At 37.7% G+C, this 24836-nt stretch overlaps 1 protein-coding gene across 9 annotated transcripts in view; it reads left to right on the top strand.

The window, feature by feature from the left end:
• The window catches only part of SLC30A6 (solute carrier family 30 member 6), a 38517-nt gene that overhangs the window by 8423 nt on the left and 5258 nt on the right, over positions 1 to 24836 (top strand). For 3 of the 9 annotated variants that reach the window (XM_085015338.1, XM_021085560.2, NM_001137623.1), the window contains 11 exon segments: positions 1385 to 1469; positions 3052 to 3094; positions 4625 to 4690; positions 6942 to 7022; positions 7623 to 7658; positions 8592 to 8686; positions 12552 to 12600; positions 12908 to 13027; positions 15747 to 15849; positions 17420 to 17467; positions 18743 to 18811. In XM_085015338.1, coding sequence (XP_084871464.1) covers positions 1442 to 1469; positions 3052 to 3094; positions 4625 to 4690; positions 6942 to 7022; positions 7623 to 7658; positions 8592 to 8686; positions 12552 to 12600; positions 12908 to 13027; positions 15747 to 15849; positions 17420 to 17467; positions 18743 to 18811 — 738 coding nt within the window. In that variant the 5' untranslated portion in view covers positions 1385 to 1441. 9 annotated transcript variants of the gene reach the window in all.

The raw sequence follows: 24836 nt of genomic DNA, 5'->3' as shown, positions 1-24836 counted from the left end.
GAAGTTCCCAGGCCAGGGATTGAATCCAAGCCGCAGCTGCACATCCTTTAACCCACTACACTTGGCCGGGGATCAAACCCTTGCTTCCATAGCAACCCGAGCCACTGCAGTCAGGTTCTTAACCCACTGTGCCACAGTGGGAACTCCTGTCCTCCTTTTCGGACTGTTGTTGACTCTTTCTCATGACTAGACCCTGTGTCCAGTCATTTTATTAATGTCCTTGCTGATCTTAGAGTCCCTTGTCTCATTAACCTATCATATCACTTCTCTAGTGTCTAACATCCCTGTCTCACCTGTCTCTGGTTTTACTGCTGGGCGTAGAGGAAGTTCCAGAATGGTGTCTTCTATAAATTTGTGCTGGCAGTTGTTGTTCACTGCTTTGATGGTTCAGTAGTATAGTCACCATACCGACTCTCCTGCACATTCTTATGGATTTAAGTTTCCAGTCCTCTTATACCATATCCTTTAATTTTAGAAAATTGCCTTGCTTCTTCCTTTCTAGAGATTTATAGGCTAACAACTCTGTGTTACATCACTTTTACCTCTTTTTGCCTTAAAATTTCTGTTTTTTCAGTTACCTTCTTACCTTCTCACTTTTCCCAAAGGTATTGTTCTTCCTTTCTTTCATTTTCTTTTTTTTTTTTTTTTTTTTTTTGGCCACATCCACAGCATGTGGAGGTTTATTTTGAAGTATTTTCAAGCTTATAGAAAGTTACAAGATTTAGTGTAAGGAACTCCCTCATGCCTTTTACTCAGATTCATCTATTGCTTTACATTTTGCTCCATTTGTTTTATCATCATCTTTATATGCATGTTTATAGAGACAAAATTACATTCAAATGTCAACATATTATTCCTCAACTATTTGAGAGTTTATGTTCTCTTGAATAATTTATTTTCTCTTGAATAATTCCATTATTAGCATTACTCTTTTTTTGTTTGTTTTTTTGTTTATTTGCTTTTTTTTTAGGGCCACACCTGCAGGATATGGAGGTTCTCAGGCTAGGGGTCAAATTGGAGCTGCAGCTGCTGGCCTGTGCCATAGCCACACAGGATCTGAGCTGCGTCTGCGACCTGCACCACAGCTCAAGGCCACACCATATCCTTAACCCACTGAGCAAGGTGGCCATGGATCAAACCTGCATCCTCATGGATATTAGTCAGATGAGTTTCCACTGAGCCACGATGAGAACTCCTAGAATTTTTCTTTAAGGTTTATATAATAATTTGGTTGATGATAATTTTTGCAGTTTTATGCAGTATAATACAAACTTTTTGAAGAAAGTTGTGCTTATTCCTTTGACTATCAGAGTATGTGTCACAGCAGTGGACCCAGTGAAGGTTATTAATGCTGTACAAATAAGGATGATTTTCTCTTTCACAGTCTTGGAAGATATTGTTCTTTGGTGCAATAAACTTAACATGTACTGGCTTCCTGCTTATGTGGTGCAGTTCCACTAACAGTATAGGTATGTTACTATTCTTATTTTTATGGAATTAATGATTAGTTTCACTTTAAATAAAGGTATGTCTTCCTTTACATAGAATAACCTTTTTCTGAAATATAACTCAAAAGATTTAAGAGAATCTATTCGAAAAGTACCTTGTAAACTATAAAGTTTGGTTCATGGATATTAGTTGGATTCATTACTGCTGAGGCACGATAGGGAACTCCTAAAGTTTGGTTCAGTTGTTAAGCATTATCATTTAGAGTGAACTTTTTAAAAAAAAGCTGAATCTACCTGAAAAACATTTCTTTTTAAAAAATATTTTTATTGAGTTATAGTTGGTTTACAATATTATATTAGTTTCAGGTGTATAGCATAGTGATTCGGTATTTTTATAGGTCATACTCCATTAAAAGTTATTAAAAATAATGGCTATAATTCCCTGTACTGTATAATATATCTGTGTTGCTAATCTGTTTTATACATAGTAGTTTGTATATCTTAATTTCATACCCCTGTCTTGTCCCTCTCCCCACTGGTAACCACTAGTTTGTTTTCTTTATCTGAGAGTCTGTTTCTGTTTAGCTATATACACTTTATTTTTTTAAATTCCACATATAGGTGATATCATGATGTTTGTCTTTCTCTGACTTATTTCACTAAACATAATCTGTGGGTTGATCCATGTTGCTGCAAATGGCAGAATTTCATTCTTTTTTGGACTAATATTCCATGGTATACATATATACCACATCTTCTTTATCCATTCTATTGAATGACTCTTGGGTGCTTATATATCTCGGCTATTGTAAATGGTGCTGCTGTGAACACTGGGGTGTATGTATCTTATCTTTTCATGAGAGTTCTTTTTTTTTTTTTTTTGTCTTTTGTCTTTTTAGGGCCACACCCATCACACCCATGGTATATGGAGGTTCCCAGGCTAGGGGTCGCTTGCAGGCATGGCTTGGATCCTGTGTTGCCGTGGCTGTGGTGTCTGCCGGCAGCTATAGCTCTGACTCGATCTCTAGCCTGGGAACTTCCATATGCCACAGGTGTGGCTCTAAAAAGGAAAAAAAAAAAAATTTGAAATAGTACTCAGTTGACAAAAATAGGCAAAAATTGGTCACAGTGTTTTTGAGCATATGCTGATCCATGCCATGGAAAAATCAGGTTCTAAAGTAACTCTTAATATTAACCAACTTCGGCTAATCAGTGAGTCATGATTTTTTTCTTTTTCTTTTTAGGGCTGTACCCGTGGCATATGGAGGTTCCCAGGCTAGGGCTTGAATCAGAACTACAGCTGCTGGCCTGTGCCACAGTCACAGCAATGCAGCATCCAAGCCATGCCTGCATCCTACACCATGGCTCACGGCAACACCAGATTCTTAACCCACTGAGCAAGGCCAGGGCTTGAACCTGCAACCTCATGATTTCTAATTGGATTCATTTCCCGCTGTGCCATGACAGGAACTCTAGGATTTTTTTTTTTTTTTTTTTTTTTTTTGATGATGGATACCCATGGTATGAACAGTTTTGGTGATTTGCTGTATTTCCTAACAGTGGATTCGATTATATTTTAATCAGTCTTTTTGTTGTTTTACAGCTTTAACTGCCTATACTTACCTGACTATTTTTGATCTTTTTAGGTAAGTTTTTAAAACTCTCCTTAATGTTTTGAAGCTGATAAGGAATTTTTTGTGCTGAATTTATGAAGTTTTCTTTACTTAAAGGAAAGTGATCTTTGAAATAAGTAAAATTATCAACAAGGACCATATATACAAATAGTAACACTTAGAAGATATACTGAAAGAGTCATTCCCGTCGTAGCTCTGTGATTAATGAATCTGAGTAGCAACCATGAGGACACAGGTTTGATCCCTGGCCTTGCTCAGTAGGTTAAGGATCCTGCATGGCTGTGGTGTGTGTAGGCTAGCAGCTACAGCTCCTATTACCTGGCCTGGAACTTCCATATGCCTCGGGTGCGGGGCCCTAAAAAAAAGGAAAAAGAAGACGTACTGAAAGAAAATAGCCCATTTTTATAGCAACAGAAAAGGTAACACCCAGACATTAGGTCAGGTGTTTGGGGTGCCTACCTGTCAGTGAGTCAGCTGTGACCAGAGAGCAGGAACATGTAAGAACATACCAGTTCCCATTGTAACCATGTAGATGGGAAAAGAAATGAGGAGCATTAATAACCATGAAGTTTGTATGGATGTAATTGTGAGCCAGAGAGACAACGTGTTGGCTCCCTACTTTATGGGACCTTTCGGATATCCGTATAAAGTTGCAAAGTACTTAGACCATGATGTCGCCACGATCCATGCCATAGGGGAATATTCTAAGGATGTCTTTTCATCAGTCACATAACTAAGGCTACCTGATTGAACTAAAACAGATAGTTGTTACCTGAATTTCACTGTGTAGTAGGTTGTTTTAGAATGATTCTCCATTGTACTTAGAAACTTACCACAGCTTTATCCCATCCAGAATATTGTCAAGGTATTAGTAATACTTAGTTTAACTTTTTTTTTTTGTCTTTTGTCCTTTTAGGGCTGCTCCTGTGGCATATGGAGGTTCCCAGGCTAGGGGTTGAATTGGAGTGGTAGCTGCCAGCCTACACCACAGCCACAGCAATGCCAGATTGAAGCTGCATCTGCAACCTACACCACAGCTCACGGCAACGCCAGATCCTTAACTCACTGAGTGAGGCCAGGGATCAAACCCGCAACCTCATGGTTCCTAGTCGGATTCGTTTCCGCTGTGCCACAATGGGAACTCCTAGTTTAACTTTTAATAAAAATTAAAGTTTATCAAAGTTAGAATGTACTGTATATGCCTAGAATAAAATAAATTTTCTGTATTATAACTGTGTCATTTTTTGCAGCCTCAGTTATAGAAACCATTTAGGGTAGATAACTTACTGAGTAGAGAAAGTATGGGTTTAGGTTCTATTTAACTGTCTTAATGGTATGTTGTAACTTTCAGTTTCTCCGCATGTTAAAACTGTCACACATTAGGGTGCTTACTGTGATTAGATTATAAATTATTAGAATAATTTATTAGTCTGTGTGAACACTGGTAACTTTTAGCAACTTAGATATTCTGAAAAGTTAATTTCTTTTTGTATGTTCTCTAGCTCTAGATCTAATGCTAAATTTATTTTCCTTTTTACTTAGTTTAATGACATGTTTAATAAGTTACTGGGTAATGATGAGAAAACCTAGCCCTGCCTATTCATTTGGGTAAGTTCAAATTATTTTATTTGCTGCTGACTTATTGCTATTAAAATAGTAGTTATATCGGGCTGTGGAGAGCTAGCTAGAGTATTTCTAGAAAATAAATGCTGCTGGATGGAGTCCCAGTATGACTAAGTGGTTAACAAACCTGACTAGTAGCAATGAGGATGTGGGCTCAGTCCCTGGCCTTCACTGGGTTGAGAATCTGGCTTTGCCGTGAGCTGTGGTAGCACATCCCGTGTTGCTGTGGATTTGGTGTAGACCGGCAGCTGTAGCTCCAATTCTACCCCTACCCTGGGAACTTCCATATGCTGTAGGTGTGGCCCGAAAAAGCAAAATAAATAAATAAATAAATTTATTTCAATGATAAATTCAGTTTATCAGTCTTGTTCTTTATGGTTAGTACTTTTTGTGTACTTATCAAGAGATTTTGGCTAGCCCCAAGGTCATAAAGACATTCTACTCTGTTAATTAGAGGTGTTACTGTTTGATCTTTCACATGTAGGCTTAGAATCAAGGTAGAATTGATTTTTGTGTATGGGTGGAGGTAGAGGTCAGGGCACATTTGTTTCTATAGAGCTATTCACATTGATAAAACTTTATTGAAAAAATTTATTCTTTTTCTACTGCTTTTATGTGCTATGTTTTCAAAAATTAAGTGCCTGTATGTGTGTAGGTCTGGTTCTGGATTCTCTTTTCTTTTTGGTGTATTTGTCTACCAATGTGTCATTCTATACTGTGTTAATTACTGCAGTTTTGAAATCTTGATTATTGTAGTGTAAATCTTCCGTCTTTGTTGTTGCTCTTCAGATTATCTTTGCTTTCTTTCAGCTTTTGCGTTTCCATGTGCACTTTAATGTCAGCTTAGCAATTTCCAGAAATAATGTTGCTGCATTTACATACTGTTTTTTGGGGTGTTTTGGCTGTGCTTGCGGCATGTGAAAGTTTTAGGCTGGGGATCACATTGATGCCACAGCAGCAACCTGAGCTGCGGTAGTGACAATGCTGGATCCTTAACCCACTGCACATAAAGGAACTCCTACATACTGTTTTTTTATCCTTTCCCATAACCCCCCTTTTTCACTTACATATTTCCATGTCAATAAATACTTTTTTTTTTTTTTTTTTTTTTTGTCTTTTTACCTTTTCTAGGGCCACTCTTGTGGCATATGGAGATTTCCAGGCTAGGGGTCTAATTGGAGCTGTGGGCACTGGCCTAAGCCAGAGCCACAGCAACAAGGGATCCGAGCCGCATCTGCAACCTACACCACAGCTCATGGCAATGCCAGATCTTTAACCCACTGAGCGAGGCCAGGGATTGAACCTGCAACCTCATGGTTCCTAGTTGGATTCGTTAACCACTGCGCCATGATGGGAACTCCAATAATACATACCTATTAATATTTTTAGTAACATATAATGATCTTTTGTTGATTTCCAACATTTCTCCATTACAAATAGCAATGTGATGAGCTTTTCATTTTATTTATCTTCTGAATATCCTGAATTCTGTATCACCTGGAATTAAACCGACTCATTTGGAGGAAAAAAAGTAATTTGATAAACATTCTTAATTATTTTATTACCTTTTCTGAAAATAGTTTTTTCCTTGAGAAATTTTACTTACCACAGGTATTGAATACCATTAAATTATATGTAGTGGGGAAAACTTAAATACAACAGTAGCTTCTGGCCTCGAGCTTATAGCTTAGAAATTATAAGACATAATTAACTGCAATTATGTGTAGACCTGAGAGGCAATATAGTAGTGGTTAAAATCATGAATTTTGGAATCAGTGTGAAAACCTGACTCCTCCACTTGCTAGCTGTATGACTCTTATTAAACAGTTACTTTTCCTCTTTGTGTTTCAAATTCCTTATCTCTTTAAAAAAAAAAAAAATTGGCTACAGTAATCCTCAGGAGGATTTGAGAGGTTCAGATGAGGTAACATGTTAAGCACTTCAACCAGTGTCTAACACATGGTGGGTCAATTAAGTGTTACATGTTATTATGTGATGGTTATTTCTAGAATATAAGAGCCGTAAGTGGGTCCTAGGAATATGTATTGTACAAATAGTCACTCTTTAAAAATCTGTGATGTTCATCATTTATTATCATTCTAGAAACTCTGTAGTCTGTTCTAACAGTGTTTGGCTTATAGTAGGCACATGTATATTGAATGGGTCTGTGTGTTCTAGAGATACTAGTTTGTGAATTGAAAGAATTATACTGATTTAATTAATTTTCTAATTTCAGATTTGAAAGATTAGAAGTCCTGGCTGTATTTGCTTCCACAGTCTTGGCACAATTGGGAGCTCTCTTTATATTAAAAGAAAGGTACATTTGTATATGATATTGCTGTCATCATAAATTCTACCTATGCCACATTTGGGAACATGAAAGAATCCATTGAGACACGTCTGGCTTGAATTCAGATATGCAGGAGTTCCCTGGTGGCTCAGTGGATTAAGGATCCAGTGTTGTTACTGCTATGGCTTGGGTCATTGCTGTGGCATAGGTTTGGTCCCTGACCCAGGAACTTCCACATGCTGTGAGTGTGGCCAAAAAAAAAAAAAAAAATCAAGATTTGTAGTGCTGGAGTTTTAATAACAGTTTCTTCGTGTTTTAGACTTCTCTCCCTTCTTTTCACCCTTCCTTAATGCTACTAAAATGAGTCTAAGTAGCTGTGGATGAAAGGAAGGCATTTAGTCAGATGTATTTTAAAGCTTAGTATAAAACCATTGAAACAGGTTCAGTAGAGAAAGGTTGACATTACATATTGAGGATAATTTGTGAGTCTCCTTGCCTCATTGCTACTAATAATTGGTTTTCAAATTGAAAAATTTTGTGAACTTACTGGGTTAATTATATATTTAATGAATAATTTTAATTTTATAATTTTTAGGACTTATTTAATACCTTATTTCTGTCTTTTAGTGCAGAACGCTTTTTGGAGCAGCCCGAGATACACACGTGAGATTCTGCTTTTGACATAATTTGCTATTAAGTTTGATTCCCAGTTATTAATTGCCATATTATTAAATAGTGGTTACTTTGGCTATTAACAGAGTTGAAAGTGTGGCAGTATACGTTTCACTGATATTTTAAGCAAAATCCTCAAAAACTAAGACCCCTTTCACCCTTAACGATTCCCAAGCTCTTAGATTTTTATACTGAACAGGGAAACCTTTCTACCCTGACTTCAGGTCTCTCAGTATTTCCAGGCCCAGGTCAACACACTAAGCCGGCCCTGTCTGGCCTTCTGTAATTTATTTACTTATTTATTTATTTTTAATTTTCTTTTAATGATTTTTATTTTTTTCCATTATAGCCGATTTACAGTGTTCTGTCAATTTTCTCCTGTACAGCAAAATGACGCAGTCACACATACATATATAGATTCTTTTTTCTTACATTATCACACTCCATCATAACTGACTAGATATATAGATCCTAGTGCTATACGCATGAGCTTTCTGTAATTTAAAATTAGATCCCATAAATCTTTTAGTAGCATCTGCAGAAAAGATGCAATTTTTATTATTTACCACATAGTTGCCAATTATGTGGATTTGACCTGTTCTAATCAGTTTAATTCAAGACAGTCTGACCTGGCCACAGTACTGTAAACCAGATACTATTAGCATTTATACAAATTTATAATAGCAGTTACCTGAAGAAGATACTGTTAATGCTGAGTCTTTTTTTCTTTCCTCCTGTGTAAGATGGAAGAGCAGTAGACAGAACAGAGGTCATGGGGGTTAGAAACCAAAATCAGATTCTGGCTCTGCAAATACCAAACCATTGAAGCAGACTGCTGCCTTCCCATTTCTAGTCTCTCCACATGCTGGGATTACATATTGATATTGCCAAGAAAAAAGTAATGATAAATGTTATTCTTTTTAGGGGAAGATTATTAGTTGGTACTTTTGTGGCTCTTTCTTTCAACCTGTTCACGATGCTTTCTGTTCGGAATAAACCTTTTGCTTATGTCTCTGAAGGTATGTTTTTTACTTACTGTTAATTAAAAATTCAGTTAATCTCTCATTAAAAACAAGTCTTTTTTTTGTTTCATTAATTCATAAATCAATGAGAAAGTATACCCTGAAGAGAAAACTACCCCAAACATTCTAACCTCTTCCCCAAGCAGAAAATTATAAAACAAAATCTAATTATTTCAGGCTTTAAAGTAACATATTACTTAAAAAGCAGGCAGAACTGACTTAAGTTACATGTGATTAAAATATTGCATTTACCAAATAACATGAATGAAATTTTGAGATGTGTAACCTACCTAAGAAAAGTTTATTGCAGGATTTTAGAAGTGTCAGTATACTTAGAGTAGTTAATGTATTTATTGCAAATGGTTGTATTTTGTTAATTAAATGAGTTCCCAGGAACTTCCCTTGAGCAGTGGTGGGTGGACATATATTTGAAAGTAGCCAAAAAAAGGAGTTCCCGTCGTGGCGTAAACGAATCTGACTAGGAACCATGAGATTTCGGATTTGATCCCTGTCCTCGCTCAGTGGATTAAGGATCCGGTATTGCCATGAGCTTGTGGTGTAGGTCAAAGACACAGCTCAGATCCTGCATTGCTGTGGCTGTGGTGTAGGCTAGTGGCTATAGCTCCAGTTTGACCCCTAGCCTGGGAACCTTCATATGCCTCTGGTGCGGCTGTAAAAAGAAAAAAAAAAGAAAAGAATTTGGAGTTGTAATTGCAGTGACTCAAGTTGCCCTTGTGGTGAGGGTTTAGTCCTTGGCCTGGGAACTTCTCCTTACTATGGGCACAGCTGAAAAAAAACACCCAGAACAAAAAAGAAATATGCATTCAAGTTTAAACAACTTCCTGATTGTTATGAGGTATGACTTGTATTTGTATGAATTAGAGTTTATGAATTACTGTATGAACTAGAAAATTAATTGTATTTGTGATGAGCAGAATTATTTTGAAAAAACTTTATAAATTGCAAAAAAAAATTTTTTTTTTGTCTTTTCTAGGGCCGTACCCACGACATAGGGAGATTCCCAGACTAGGGGTCCAATTGGAGCTGTAGCTACCGGCCTACACCACAGCCGCAGCAACACCGGATCTGAGCCGCGTCTACGACCTACACCACAGATCATGGCAATGCTGGGTCCTTAACCCTCTGAGCAAGGCCAGGGATCGAACCCACAACCTCATGGTTCCTAGTCAGATTCGTTAACCACTGAGCCATGATGGGAAGTCGGAAGGTACAGAGATTTAGAAACTGTTTCTCTGTAAAGATCAGAAAGATACGAGAAGAAAACAATACTAATAACCTGTGACGACAAAGAAATAACGTTAACATTTCTATTTTCTTTTCATTTTTTTCTATGCACATATACTTTTTTTTTTTACATAGAATTGTATCAATTTACAGTTTTTTGTTTGGCTTTTTTCAGTTAATGTCTTGAGTATTGCTTTTCATTAAATACTCTTTGAAAAAATGATTTTTTTTTTTTTTTATCTTTTCAGGACTGCACCTGTGGCATATGTCAGTTCCCAGGCTAGGAGTCCAGTTGGAGCTGTAGCCACTGGCCTATGCCACAGCCACAGCAGTGCGGGATCCGAGCTGCATCTGTGACCTACACCACAGCTCATGGCAACGCCAGACCCTTAACGCACTGAGTGAGGGCGGAGATCGAACCTGTGTCTTCAGGGATGCTAGTTGGATTCGTTAACCACTGAGCCATGACAGGAACTCCAAAAAAATGGTTTTTTTGGTGCTTGCATAATATTTTTTCATGAAGTTTTGTGTCTTTTTCAGCTGTATCCATAGCATTTGGAAATTCCTGGGCCAGGGATTGAACCCAAGCCAGAGCTATAACCCATGTCACAGCTACAGCAGTGCTGGATTCTTAACCCAATGCACTGGACTTGGGATCAAACTGGCAATTCCACAGAAACAAACCAGATCATTTATCCACTGTGCTGCAGTGGGAACTTCTTGTCATGAATATTTTTAAATGTTAGTCTATTGTTTAAGATTTTCAACTTTTCCTTTTAGAGATAATGCTGTAACTACCTTTTTTTTGTATTAAATTTCTTGTATGTGTTTCTAATTCTAATAAATTCCCAAAGAATAAATTATAAATGGGTTAAAATAATTTTTTTTGCTACACCTGTAGCATGCAGAAGTCCCCAGACCAGGGACTGAATCCGCATCATAGGAGGGACTTGAGCAACAGCAGTAACAACGCTGGATCCTTAACCCACTGTGCTGCCAGGGAACTCCCCAAAATAAAGTATTTTAAATATCTTTGATATATATTGCCAAATTTATTTCCAGAAAAATTATCTTGTTTGTACTTTTATTAGTTGGGAACGAAAGTTCTCAGAAACATCAAGATTTACAACATCGGGGAGTTCCCTGGTCGTCATTGCTATGGCATAGGTTTGATCCCTGGCCTGGGAACTTCTGCATGCCATAGGCACAGCCAACAACAACAAAAGATTGAAGTTCCTGTTATGGTTCAGTGGGTCAGTGACCCAACATTGTCTCTGTGAGAATGTGGATTCGATTCCTGACCTCACTCAGTGGGTTGATGATCTGTCATTGCCACAGGCTACAGCATAGGTCACAGATGTGGCTTGGATTTGGTGTTACTGTAGCTGTAGCATAGGTCACAGCTGCAGCTCTAATTTGACCCATGGCTGGGAAACTTCCATATGCCGCAGGTATGGCTGTAAAAATATTGAAATTTGAGTGGGAAATAATATCAAGCATTTTCTATCTGCCAGGCCCTGTGCTACGTACTTTAAATAAAGCTTATTTATTTTATCCTATTACCATACGATATTATCATACCATATATCCCTGTTTTACACTGTGTTATATCTATTTTATACTATATTTTATACAATATTATCTATCATATTTACACTATAAATATATGTATAAAGATATATTACGCATAATATGGCAATCTTAATAATATTTACACTATAATTTACACTTTATTATCTATAATATTACATCATATTATCACACCATATTTTCCCCATTTTACACTGAGGCATTGAGAGATTAAGTCACTTGTCCTGGGCTGTACATCTAATTATGGGCAGATCTGGGTTCGAAGCCAGGTATTCTGGCATCAGAGTCTGCTTTTTTTTTTTTTTGTCTTTTGTCTTTAGGACTGAACCTGTAGCACATGGAGGTTCCCAGGCTAGGGGTGGAGTCAGAACTGTAGCTGCCAGCAGACACATGGGATCCGAGCCGTGTCTTCGACTTACTCCTTCTCTCACGGCAATGACGGATCCCCAACCCACCAAGCAAGGTCAGGGATCGAATCCACGTCCTCATGTATGCTATTCGGGGTTTGTTAACCACTGAGCTATGACAGAAATTCCATCAGAGTCTGCTCTCTTAACTGCTATACTAGACTATTTTTTATAGACTTACCAATCTTTTTTACATCATAATACACATAAAAAAAGTGATTATTTCTGTAGCACCCTGGGATAAATGTAAGAGGATGCTTGAGCCTGGAGGATACTTGTCCAGGGACAGTAACTGACACCAGTCTGCACGTAGACACATCTCCAGCTGGCCTTTCTGAGAGTTGAGGGAATCAGTGTACTTGCAATCCATTCTCAGCTTTATAATAATAATGTCGTGTGTAAGTTCATGGATTACTTCAGGTCAAATGTGTATTGTAGTTAAAACTGATTTTCATTTGGTATCTTAAAAGCATAAACAGAAGTTCTAGATTGGCAGAATAATGTGTCCTTTTGTAATGTTATATAGTCATGGCCAAACTTATTTTTTAAATGTAAGAATTGAGTATTTCTAGTAGTGGTTTATTCCGTGTATGTAATTTTAAGTATTTTCTTTTTTAAAGCTGCTAGTACGAGTTGGCTTCAAGAGCATGTTGCAGACCTTAGTAGAAGGTAAGACGTTCTAGGATTTCATGATATACATAACGTTAAAGAAATGCACCTGTCATGGGGACTTACATTACTCATTGCTGTGGTTACTACAGGAATCTCACTGATCAGATTCTTATTCTCTCCATGCTTTTTCTTACTTTGTAATTGGTGATACAAAAGAGACTTTATGAGTGAGAGTGTTTTGTTCCTAAATCCTGTTTGCTTTAGAAGATATATGGTACTAAAATACAAGGCAACTTTTATAAAATTTTCATCAGTATTACATAAGTTGTGCTAAGGAGTAATCTTTTTGTTTATTTTTCCATAGCTTGTGTGGAATTATTCCAGGACTTAGCAGTATCTTCCTTCCTCGAATGAATCCATTTGTTTTGATTGATCTTGCTGGAGCATTTGCTCTTTGTATTACTTATATGCTAATTGAAATTAAGTAAGTATTTATTATTTCTATCAAGAGTGTTTCAGTTCCTGGGGCCTTGACAGAAACTTTAGGGGCATTAATAAGATGGTTAGGGATTAAGCTTATAGCATGTTTGCTTATGACCTGTGTGACTTTGGTCAAGTCTTATCCTCAAGTGTCTTCATCTGAAAAAATTAACGAGGTTGGATTCAATAAAAATTTTTCAGTCTATAATTTTTGCAGTCTATAATGCAGACTGGAAAACATTGAATTCCCTACTGCTGGCTTGAGTGAAACTGAGAAAAGGAGGGTAAAGAGAGATAAAACACAGCTGCTATTGCTGAACAAGCGAAGAGAAGAAGTAGATGGGGTTTTTTTGTTTGTTTGTTTCTTTGTTTGTTTTTTGCTTTTTAGGGCTGCACTAACCACATATGGAGGTTTCCAGGCTAGGTGTCAAATCGGAGCTGTAGCTGCCAGCCTATGTCACAGCCACAGCAATGTGGGATCTGAGCTGCGTCTGTGACCTACACCACAGCTCATGGCAATACAGATCCTTAACCCACTGAGCAAGGCCAGGGATCGAACCTGCAACCTCATGGTTCCTAGTCAGATTCATTTCCACTGTGCCACGATCCACCCATTCTTTTTCCTAAATTTAGGTCATTATCATCATTTTCTTGGTCAAATTAGAATGGTCCTCTGATGTTATATTTATTTTTACTCATCTTTAGTTATATGATATTTTGATACTAATGTCATCATTAAAAGTTGCAGATCTATAGGGGAGGGATGGATTGGGACTTTGGGATTTTCAGATGCAAACTATTACATATAGAGTGTAGAAAAATAGGGTTCACGGTCCTATATATATATAACTAAATCACTTTGTTGTACAGCAGAAATTAACGTAACATTACAAATAGTCTATACTTATGTTTTTTTAAAAAGTTGCAAGTCTGGACATAATATGGATATGAAGCCTCCAGCAACCTTGCTAGCCATTCATTTATCTATGCTTAACTGTTTACAGTTTCATTGATGCATCACGGTTTTCATGCCCTTGCACATCATGCTTTCAATGTCTACAGTATCTTGCTTCCATCATTTTGCTTAGCCTTTTTTTTTTTTTTTTTTTTTTTTGTCATTTTAGGGCCGCACCCACGGGATATGGAGGTTCCCAGGCTAGGGGTCGAATTGGAGCTGTAGGCCGCTGGCTTACACCACAGCTGCAGCGATGCAAGATCCAAGCTGTGTCTGCTACCTGCACCACAGCTCACGGCAATGCTGGATCCTTAATCCACTGAGCAAGGCCACGGATCGAACCCGAAGCCTCATGAATGCTAGTGGAGTTCATCAACTGCTGAGCTATGACGGGAATGCCCATCTTGCTTATCTTTTAAGGCTCAGCTCAAGTGTTACCTCTTTTTATATTTAGCCTTTCTGGATTATCCCCACCCCAGTAGACTTGCCACACACATCTTTGTGCATGGCACTCTTAGGCCTTCTCTTTTGTACCCAAAGCCCTTTATTACGTATTTCTTTTGTGTGTGTATGTTTTTCCCTTTTCTAGGGCCGCTCCCGCTGCATAAGGAGGATCCCAGGATAGGGGTCTAATCGGAGCTGTAGCCACTGGCCTACTCCAGAGCCATAGCCACTTGAGATCCGAGCCACGTCTGCGACCTACACCACAGCTCACGGCAGCGCCAGATCCTTAACCCACTGAGCGAGGCCAGGGATCAAGCCCATAACCTCATCGTTCCTAGTCGGATTCGTTAACCACTGCACCATGACGGGAACTCCTTTGTTATGTATTTGATGTGTATTTCCTGCTATTTTAAAGGCAGGGACTGTGTCTTATATTTCTGTTCCCACCATGAGGGAAAAAGTGAAAAAAAAGAAAAACAGTGCATGATTAGCTTGTAACCTTTGGCATTTTGGTCTGTCTTATCAATAGAACAGTGAACAACTACTGATGAGATATTGCACTTCAGTACAGTGTTGCTGTAGCAAATTCCTGGAGCATCTCACCTTGTGAAATTCCAGGGGAATTTTAAAAAATTTTAATAGTAATTATTGCAAAATTATTATTTACAGCAAAATTGATATAATCACTGATCAAGTCCGTTATTCTTTCTGTATCAAAAGTGACTTGTTAAATGTTTTCAGTTGTTGCAGCAAATAAATATATATGAAAATCTTTTTTTTTTTTTTTTTGTCTTTTTAGGGCCATGCCCCCAGCATGTGGAGGTTCCCAGGCTAGGGGTCAAATCGGAGTTGCAGCTGCTAGCCTACAATACAGCCACAGCATTGCTGGATCTGAGCTGCATCTGTGACCTACACCACAGCTCATGGCAACTCCGGATCCATAACCCACTGAGTGGGGTCAGGGATCGAACCCGAGTCCTCATGGATACTAGTCAGGTTCATTAACTGCTGAGCCACAATGGGAACGCCTATGAAATCTTTATAATTGACCACTAGATTGAAAATACATTTGGAAAAATGCTCATGTTTTTTCATCATCATCTCTCTTCACTTTAATTAGTATTATTATTAGTTATTTTTCTCTAAACTTTGGTGAGAGAGGATTCAGAAAACTTTGTTTTCCTTTGAGATGCTCCTATTGCCAGTGGTGGCCCACTGTAATAAAATAGTCCTTTTGCTTTAGAAAATTAACATTTGGTAGATCAAACTGTAAGAAGCCCAGTGAAGTATACATTTAAGGTTGAGAATTGTTTTTTCCTTTTAGTAATTATTTTGCTGTAGACACTGCCTCAGCCATAGCCATCGCTCTGATGACATTTGGCACCATGTATCCTATGAGCGTGTACAGTGGGAAAGTATTACTCCAGGTAAGTGTCTTCTGTCAATATGCATGCTTAAAATCAGCTGTGTTCTTTTATACCAGATTGTAAAACTATTTGTTCTTCTACCAGATTGTGAAATTTTTAGCTACTAATAGAAATGATAGATTTTTAGCCCTGATAGAAATGAAGCCAAGCAGTAAATCTCTGAAATTTGTATAACAAGAACCAAATGAAATTAAATTGGTGATCAAGGAGTTCCCGTCGTGGCGCAATGGAAACAACCCGACTAGGAACCATGAGCTTGCGGGTTTGATCCCTGGCCTCACTCAGTGGGTTAAGGATCTGGCGTTGCCATGAGCTGTGGTGTAGGTCACAGATGTGGCTCCTGTCTGGTGTTGATGTGGCTCTGGCGCAGGCTGGCGGCAGCAGCTCCACTTAGACTCCTAGCATGGCAACCTCCATTTGCCACGGATTCGGCCCTAAAAAGAAAAAAGACAAAAAAAAAAAAAAAATTTAGTGATCAAAATAGGCACAAATCTTCATGTATTTATAAGACAAAACCATAAATGAAAAAATTTTGCCTCTAAAATTTTGTTTCAATTAAAAACAATATTCTTAAAAATTTTTTTTAAATATTTTCCCCAATAAATGTGTTTTGGTTATTACATAATATCTAGTTATGATTCTTTTATTATTTCCTATCCTTGAATTAGTGAGACATTTAAATTTCAAACAAAATTAAAAATGACGAATTACTGCTTACTGCAAACAATAGGAACATATATGGATTAAGCACCTGCATAGAAAAGTAGTTTCCCAGGACTAGATTTATATATAAGCACTGCCTTTTCTCTTTCTCTCATGCCTTTCAAACTTAGAGGTTGTACCTCCCTCTCCAGAAGCAGTAATAACAATAAGATAATAGTTGTGTAGTACTATGCCTTACCCAAAGTTTTACTTTTCTCAAAAGGTTTTTTAATTGGTCGGTTCTTTTTTTTTTTTTTCCTCTTGGCTGCACCCACAGCATTTTTGGGTTCCTGGACCAGGGATGAACCCAAGCCATAGCAGGACAAGGCTGAATCCTTAACTTTTAGGCCACCAGGGAATTCTTGTTGGTTGGTTCTTTAAGGCTTATTTGGTTCTAGAGGTAACAGCTTCTTTGTGAGATAATAAATAAACATGGGAGTGGTTATTGTGGCTCAGCAGTTACAAATCGACTCATGTCCATGAGGTCGTGGGTTCGTGGGATCCCTGGCCTTGCACAGTGTTGCTCCAGCATTGCCATAGCTGTGGTGTAGGTCCCAGATGATGTGGCTTGGATCTGGCATTGCTGGTGTAGTCTGGCAGCTACATCTCTGATTCAACCCGTAGCCTGGGAATTTGTATGTAATGAGGGTGCAGCCCTGAAAAAAAAGACAGAAAAAAAGAAATAACTATGGGCTGATCCCTGATGTTGCTCTACTAAGTGGGTCATTTGAAATCTCTCATCCCTAAATCATGATAGGGCACATGTCAAACAAAGCAAAGTCTGGTTTAGAACACAGTTTTTTTAGTATCAGGATTACTGGTGCAAAATTTTATCTTCCTAGATTCATACTTTATTTTTTTTCCCCAGACCACACCACCTCACGTTATTGGTCAGTTGGACAAACTTATCAGAGAGGTAAGATGAAATAGCAAATAAAATCATTTTAATTTATAATTAGAGAATGCAAAGAGTGGGTACAAGTAATTTCAACCCTTCCTAGAGTTTTATTTTAGGGAAGTTTGTGTTCTTTATAATGATACAGTAGGAGACATAGTGACAAAGAAATAGAAAAATTTCATGAATTGCTCAGTTTGGAAGCCAGATTCACTTGAAATAAATGTGGAAGGTGATGGTGTAAAAACCACACTATTTGTTGTGTAAATGCTGTGATTTTTGTGCTTCTATATTCAAACCTGGGATTTTGATTAAGTCAGAGGCCGCTTTTACATAGTGATTCCTTCACCACTTTAACATCTTGATCTGTGGGTTTAGATTTTGTATTGTTATAAAATTCCATCTGTTAACTAATGAAGGAATAAGATAAGTTATTTGGATGTTAAATAGTTTAAACTATTAGTTGTCATTATCACAAGTATACTTTGGTCATTGTAGCTGGCCACTTGTCTCAGCCATTGGAGCCTGTGCTACTGCACCAATAGGCTACACGCTACATATCTGGCCTTAGAATTTCCATGTGGCCCACATCCTTATAATGTCCTGTGTTGTACAGAAATTTGTCAAAAAGGAATCCAGAGAGGGAGTTCCCCTGGTGGCTCAGTGGAAACGAACCTGACTAGTATACATAAAGATGCAGGTTCAATCCCAAGCCTTGCTCAGTGGGTTAAGGATCCAGCATTGCCATGAGCTGTGATATATGCTGCAGACAAGGCTTGGATATGGTGTTACTGTGGCTGTGGTGTAGGCCGGCAGCTACAGCTCTGTTTCAGCCCCTAGCCTGAGAACTTCCATATGCCACACCTTCGGGTATAAAAACCAAAAAAAAAGGGCGGGTGGAGGGGTGAAATCCAGAGAAAGAAAGAAATGATTGAGAAGACCAAATAATAATAATAATAATAATAATCTGATACCACAAGTGCTGGATATAAATGTATGCCATACCAATAAAATGAAAAGAACCATACGCTGTTGAAAAAGGTGGGGTTGGGGGATGTAAAGACCTGATTCCAGAAGGATTAGTGCAGACAAGAAACTGGAAAAAAAGGCCCTGGCTCAGTACCAAATAAGCAGAAATAGTATCTTGAGCGAATGGTCTGGAACTTCCCTTGGCTAATGTGCGTCTTCATGCAGGGCTTGGCCATGTCATTTCTAGGCTTAGAGCAGATCCGTAATATGACTGATTTGTGTTGGATATGTCAAATACAGACAGCCCTATTTTCTGTTTTTGATTAGGTATCAACTTTGGATGGAGTTTTGGAAGTCCGAAATGAGCATTTTTGGACCCTAGGTTTTGGCTCATTGGTATGTTTTCTATATATTAACTTTAGTTTTAATTTAAAACATAGTTTGTAATTTTTAAAACTGAAAAAATATTTCTATAAAATTTTTATAGATTGATTCCCATTTCTGTTCAATAAAGTTAAAAATATAGATGGATTCAGTAAACTAATTGAGATTAATTAAGGAATGCTTTTCTTTAAGCATGTATTTCCTTTCAAACTAAGTGATCTTCATCCTGGGCTGTCCAAAAAGGACAAATCCATAGTCCTACATTCTTAAATATGAAAATGTTGTAAAAGTAGAAAGTGCAATTACTATCTTTTTTATTACAGTTCTCATTTTGAAGATTTTTACTGAATATGGTAAAGAAATATAATAGCTTGCTTTAGCATAAAATTCCATGCTGTCTTAACCAGTTTTGGCCTCATTACCAAAGAGACTTTGTTATGGCATGGTTTCATTGCTACATTAGGAATGATGAGAACAATTTAGGAAAGTACCCCCCCAAAAAAAAATTAAACCGCCGTGATCCTATCATGTAGAGAAAACTGCCGTTGATGTTTTGGTATTAATATTTACACATTTAGTCTCTTTAGAAAATGGGGTCAGGCTGTTTTATAATTTGCTCTTTTCACTTAATGTATCATGAACAGTTCTCCATGTTACCAAATTTAATTCTTATACAATATCATTTTTGAAAAGACAAATAGGATTTACCTTGTAACATAACACAAATTTCAGAGGTTGGTTCATTAGGGTTGGTCCAATGGCTCAGTGATAGCACCACTCTTCAGTCTTTAGTTTTCAGGCATGTGTTCTTGCAGTGGGAAAATAGCTACTTCATCTCCCCTTCCCCTTCTTTTCCCCTGTCTAGTCATTTTGGATATCTAAAACTCATTCTCTAGTGAATTCTTCAGGAAGGGCCCTTGGGAGCAGTATTCGCTAAACTCCTGAATGTTGAAAAAAGTTGGGAACATTATACCTGAAAATCATTTTGATTGGATATAAAATCTTTGAGGACATATTTTATTTCCTTGAGTTTCTTAAATGTATTACTCCATTTACCTCTGGCATAAAGCATCACTATGATGAAGCCTCATAACACATAGCCTGATATTTTTTTTTCTTTATATGTGACTTGATCTTTTTGCCTCTGTCCCCAAATTATTATTATTTTTAAGTCCACAAATTTACTAGAATATGTCTTGGTGTTGATCATGCTGGGTCAGTTATTCCAGCTATATAGTATACCCTTTCAGTAATGGGTTATTTCAAAAACAATTCTTTAAAACTTTCAGGAAAGTTTTCTTTAACATTCTTAGTATTTATTCTCTTGCTTTCATTTTCTTGTTTGGGAATTCCTATTCTAGGCATGTCAGATCTTTGCCTTTCTTTCATATTTGTTACTTTCAGTTCCTTATTATCTCACTTTCCTTTTGATTTTTAAAAATTTCCCTTCTTTTAACTTGTATTTCTCTTACAGTATACTTATGTTTGCTTTTGTATCCCTTTTAATCTACGTTTATGAATTGATTTTTTTGTATTTCTAATTGCCACCTCATTTCTGAGGTTTCTCCTTTTGATTTATATGGTTCTTATTTCATGTCTTTTAGCTTGATTTGAAAAAGTAGGCAATGGAGTTCTCGTCGTGGCTCAGTGGTTAACGAATCTGACTAGGAACCATGAGGTTGTGGGTTCGATCCCTGGCCTTACTCAGTGGGTTAAGGATCCAGCGTTGCCGTGAGCTGTGGTGTAGGTGGCAGACGAGGCTCGGATCCTGGGTTCCTGTGATTCTGGTGTAGGCCGCGGCTACAGCTCCAATTAGACCCTTAGCCTGGGAACCTCCGTATGCCGCGGGAGCAACCTTAGAAATGGCAAAAAGACAAAAAAAAAAAAAGAAAAAGTAGGTAATAGTTCTCATCACTTTTTTTGTGGGTAAATCCTTTTTATCCTTTTTTTTTTTTTTTTTTGTCTTTTTAGGGCCACACCCACGGCATATGGAGGTTCCCAGGATAGGGGTCTAATTGGAGCTGTAGCTGCTGGCCTACACCATAGCCACAGCAACTCAGGATCCAAGCCATGTCTTTGACCTACACCCCAGCTCACGGCAACGCCAGATCCTTAACCCACTGAGTAAGGTCAGGGATCGAACCCAAGCCAGATGTCCTATTGCATCCTTCTCCATAGATGCTGAGACCTTGTAGGTCTTAATGGTTTATATTTGGTTTTTCTTAGGAGTATTTTGTTATGTAATTATTTGTAGATGTTGTCCATAGGTTTTTGAATTTGCTGTCTTAGTTTCTGTTTTTATGGGGATATTTGGGGCACTTTAAAAAAGTGCCATCACTCCTGCTGTCTTTCAAGAATCCCAATGTAATTCATAATGACTGTAGAGTTTTATGAATTAAAAACTCAGTGTATGAATATGCCATAATTAATTTAATTAGTCCCCAAATGGATAAGTTTTTTTCCATTTTTCCCACATAAACAGGGCAGGGATGAACATTTTTGTGGAATGATTTTTACATATGTCCATGATTAGTCCTTAAGATTATTTTTTTAGATTAAAATATACTCAGTTTACAATGTTGTGCCAATTTCTGCTGTATAGTAAAGTGACTCAGTCGTACATATATGTACACTTTTCCATCATGGTCTATCCCAGGAGGTTGGGTATAGTTCCCTGTGCTATACCTCATTGCTTATCCATTCTAAATGTAATAGTTTACGTCTACTAACTCCAAACTCCCAGTCCATCCCACTCCTTCCCCTCTCCCCCTTGGCAACCACAAGTCAGTTTTCTATGTCTGTGAGTCTGTTTCTGTTTTGTGAGTAGGTCCATTTGTGCCATATTTTAGGTTCCACATGTAAGCAATATCATACAGCATTTGTGTGTCTCTTTCTGACTTACTTTATCCAGTATGACAGTCTCTAGTGGCATCCATGTTGCTATGAATGGCATTATTTGATTCTTTTTTATGGCTGAGTAGTGTTCCATTGTATATATGTACCACATCTCCTTAATCCATTCATCTGTGGCTAGGCATTTAGGTTGTTTCCATGTCTTGGCTATTGTGGATAGTGCTACTGTGAACGTAGGGATTCATGTATCATTTTGAATTATAGTCTGGTTATATGCCCAAAAATGGGACTGCTGGATCATATAGTAATTCCATTTTTAGTTTTCTGAGGAACCTCCATACTGTTTTATATAGTGGTTGTACCGGTTTACATAATCACCAACAGTGTAGTAGGGTTCCCTTTTCTCTATACCCTTTCCAGTATTTATTATTTGTAGACATTTTAATGATGACCATTCTCACTGTTGTGGGGTGGTACCTCATTGTAGTTTTGATTTACGTCTCTCTAATAATTAGTAATGTTGAGCATCTTTTCATGTGCCTACTGGCCATCTGTATGTCTTCTTTGGAGAACTGTCTATTTAGTTCTTCTTCCCATTTTTCAATCTTAAGATTAATTTTTAGAGTTGGGTTTTGTTAGTCAAAGGATATTAACATTTATTTATGACAGATTGCCAAGTCACTTCCAGAAATTATTTAACCAATTTATAGTCCCCCAATAATGTAGTTCACTGTTTTTTCTTTCTTTTTTGGCCGCCTTGTGGCATATGGAGTTATTGGGCCAGGGATCAGATCCGAGCTGCAGTTGCAGCCTGTACTGCAACTGTGGCAACAGTGGATCCTTTAACCCACTGCCTGGCCAGGGATCAAACCCTTGCCTCTGCAGTGACCTGAGCCACTGTAATTGGATTCTTAACCCATTGTGCCACAGTGGGAACTCCTCTCTGCCCATTTTTAATTTTTTTTTCTTTTAGTGGTTTCAAGTGTTAAATTTAAGTCTTTAAGTTTTGTATATAGTATGAGAAAATATTCTAGTTTCATTCTTTTGCTTATAGCTGTTGTGTTTACCCAAAATCACTTATTGAAGTGACCATCTTTTCCCCATTGTATTTTCTTGCCTCCTTTGTTTTAGGTTAATTGACCGTGTCTCTCTGTGTGTGTGTGTGTGTGTTTATTTCTGAGCTCTCTATTCTGTTCCATTAATCTAGTTGTCTTTTTTTTGTGCTGTACCATACTGTTATGATTACTGTAGCTTTTATAGTACAGTTTGAGGTCAGGGAGCGTAATACCTTTGTTCTTCCTTTTCAAGATTGCTTTGGCTATCTGGGGTCTTTTGTGGTTCCACACAGATTTTAGGACTATTTGTTCTAGTTCTGTGAAATATGCCATGGGTATTTTGATAGATTTGCATTGAATCTATAGATTGCTCTGGGTAGTTTGGACATTTTTTTTCCCTCTTTTTACATCCATACCTGCAGGATATAGAAGTTCCCAGGCTAGGGATCAAATTGGAGCTACTACAGAGTCCTGTGCCACAGCCACAGCAACACCGGATGTGAGCTATACCTGTGATCTGTGCTGTAGCTTGCAGCAACACGGGATCTTTAACTTACTGACAGGCCAGGGATCAAGCCCTCTTCCTCACAGAGACTTTCAGGTTTTTAATGCACAGAACCACACTGGGAACTCCCTGGACATTTTAGCAATATTAATTCATCCAATCCATAATTTGGTATCATCCTTAGTTTCTTTCATCAGTGTCTTATAGTTTTAGAGTACAGGTCTTTAACCTCCTTGTTTAAATTTATTACTAGGTATTTTATTCTTTTTGATTCAATTATAATTGGGATTTTCTTGATTTTTCTCTTTTTTTCCTTTATTTTTGTCTTTTTTGCCTTTTCTAGGGCCACTCCCATGGCATATGGAGGTTCCCAGGCTAGAGGTCTAATCGTAACTATGGCTGCCAGCCTATGCCAGAGCCACAGCAATGTGGGATCTGAGCCACATCTGTAACCTACACCACAGCTCATGGCAACGCCAGATCCTTAAGGCCAAGGATTGAGCCCTCAACCTCATGGTTCCTAGTCGGATTCGTTAACCACTGAGCCAGATGGGAACTCCTGATTTTTCTTTTTGATAGTTCATTATTAGTACGTATAAATGCAACGTATTTCTGTATATTGGTTTTGTATCCTGCAAATTTATTGAATTCATTTATTTTAAAAGTTTTGTTATTGGAGTCTTTAGAGTTTCCTAAATGTAGTATCATTTCATCTGCAAATAGCAATAACTTTGCTTTCTTCTCTTCTAATTTGGTGCCTGTTATTTCTTAGTCTTGTCTGATTGCTGTGGCTAGAGCTTCCAATACTATGTTAAATAGAAGTGACAAGAGTGGGTATCGTTGCCTTGATCCTGATCTTAGAGGAAAAGGTTTCAGCTTTTCTTCATTGAGTATGATGTTAGCTGTATGTTTAACATAAATAGCCTTCATTATTTTGATATATGTTCACTCCATACCAACTTTGTTGATTGTTTGTATCATGAATGGATGTTGACTTTTGTCAAATGCCTCCTTTTCTGTATCGAGATGAGCATGTGATATCATTCTTGAAGTTTTTCTCCCTGTGTGTTTTAATCAAAATAGGATCTCTCCCCTGGCCCCCCAAAAAAACACACATGCCTGTGGCATGCCAAAGTTCTTGGGCCAGGGATCGAATCTGAGCCACAGCAGCAACCCAAGCCACAACAGTGACAATACTGGATCCTTTACCCACTGCACCGCAGGAGAACTCCACATCATTGTTGTATCTGCTATTTTATTATCTATTTTAAATACAAAATATATGATGAACACCTTTTCAAGTTAATAAACATACTTATAACCATTGCCTGGTACTCTTTATCCTCATAGTAACCTAGGCTAGGAACTTTAAGATCATCTTTGATGAGTTCATCTCCTTCATTCATGGTATCCAGTTTTAAGGATCAAGGTCTCCCACTTCTAACCCAAGGAATATCATGGATATATCCTTCCCCCTCTGATTCCACTATATCTGTCCTATATCAGCCCTCTTCTAACCTAGATTATTGTAGTCATTTCTTACCTAATTGGCAATTATTCATATCTGTAACTTTTTTTTTTTTGTCTTTTTGGCATTTCTAGGGCCACACCCATAGTATATGGA

This window comes from Sus scrofa, chromosome 3, assembly GCF_054392235.1.
Source record: "Sus scrofa isolate SSC_HxYL_T2T_F1_AM1 chromosome 3, Sscrofa_HxYL_maternal_Yorkshire_Landrace_v2.0, whole genome shotgun sequence".
Classification (NCBI taxonomy): domain Eukaryota; kingdom Metazoa; phylum Chordata; class Mammalia; order Artiodactyla; family Suidae; genus Sus; species Sus scrofa.
Note: the sequence above shows the minus strand (reverse complement) of the source record. Positions and strands in the feature narration are given on the sequence as shown.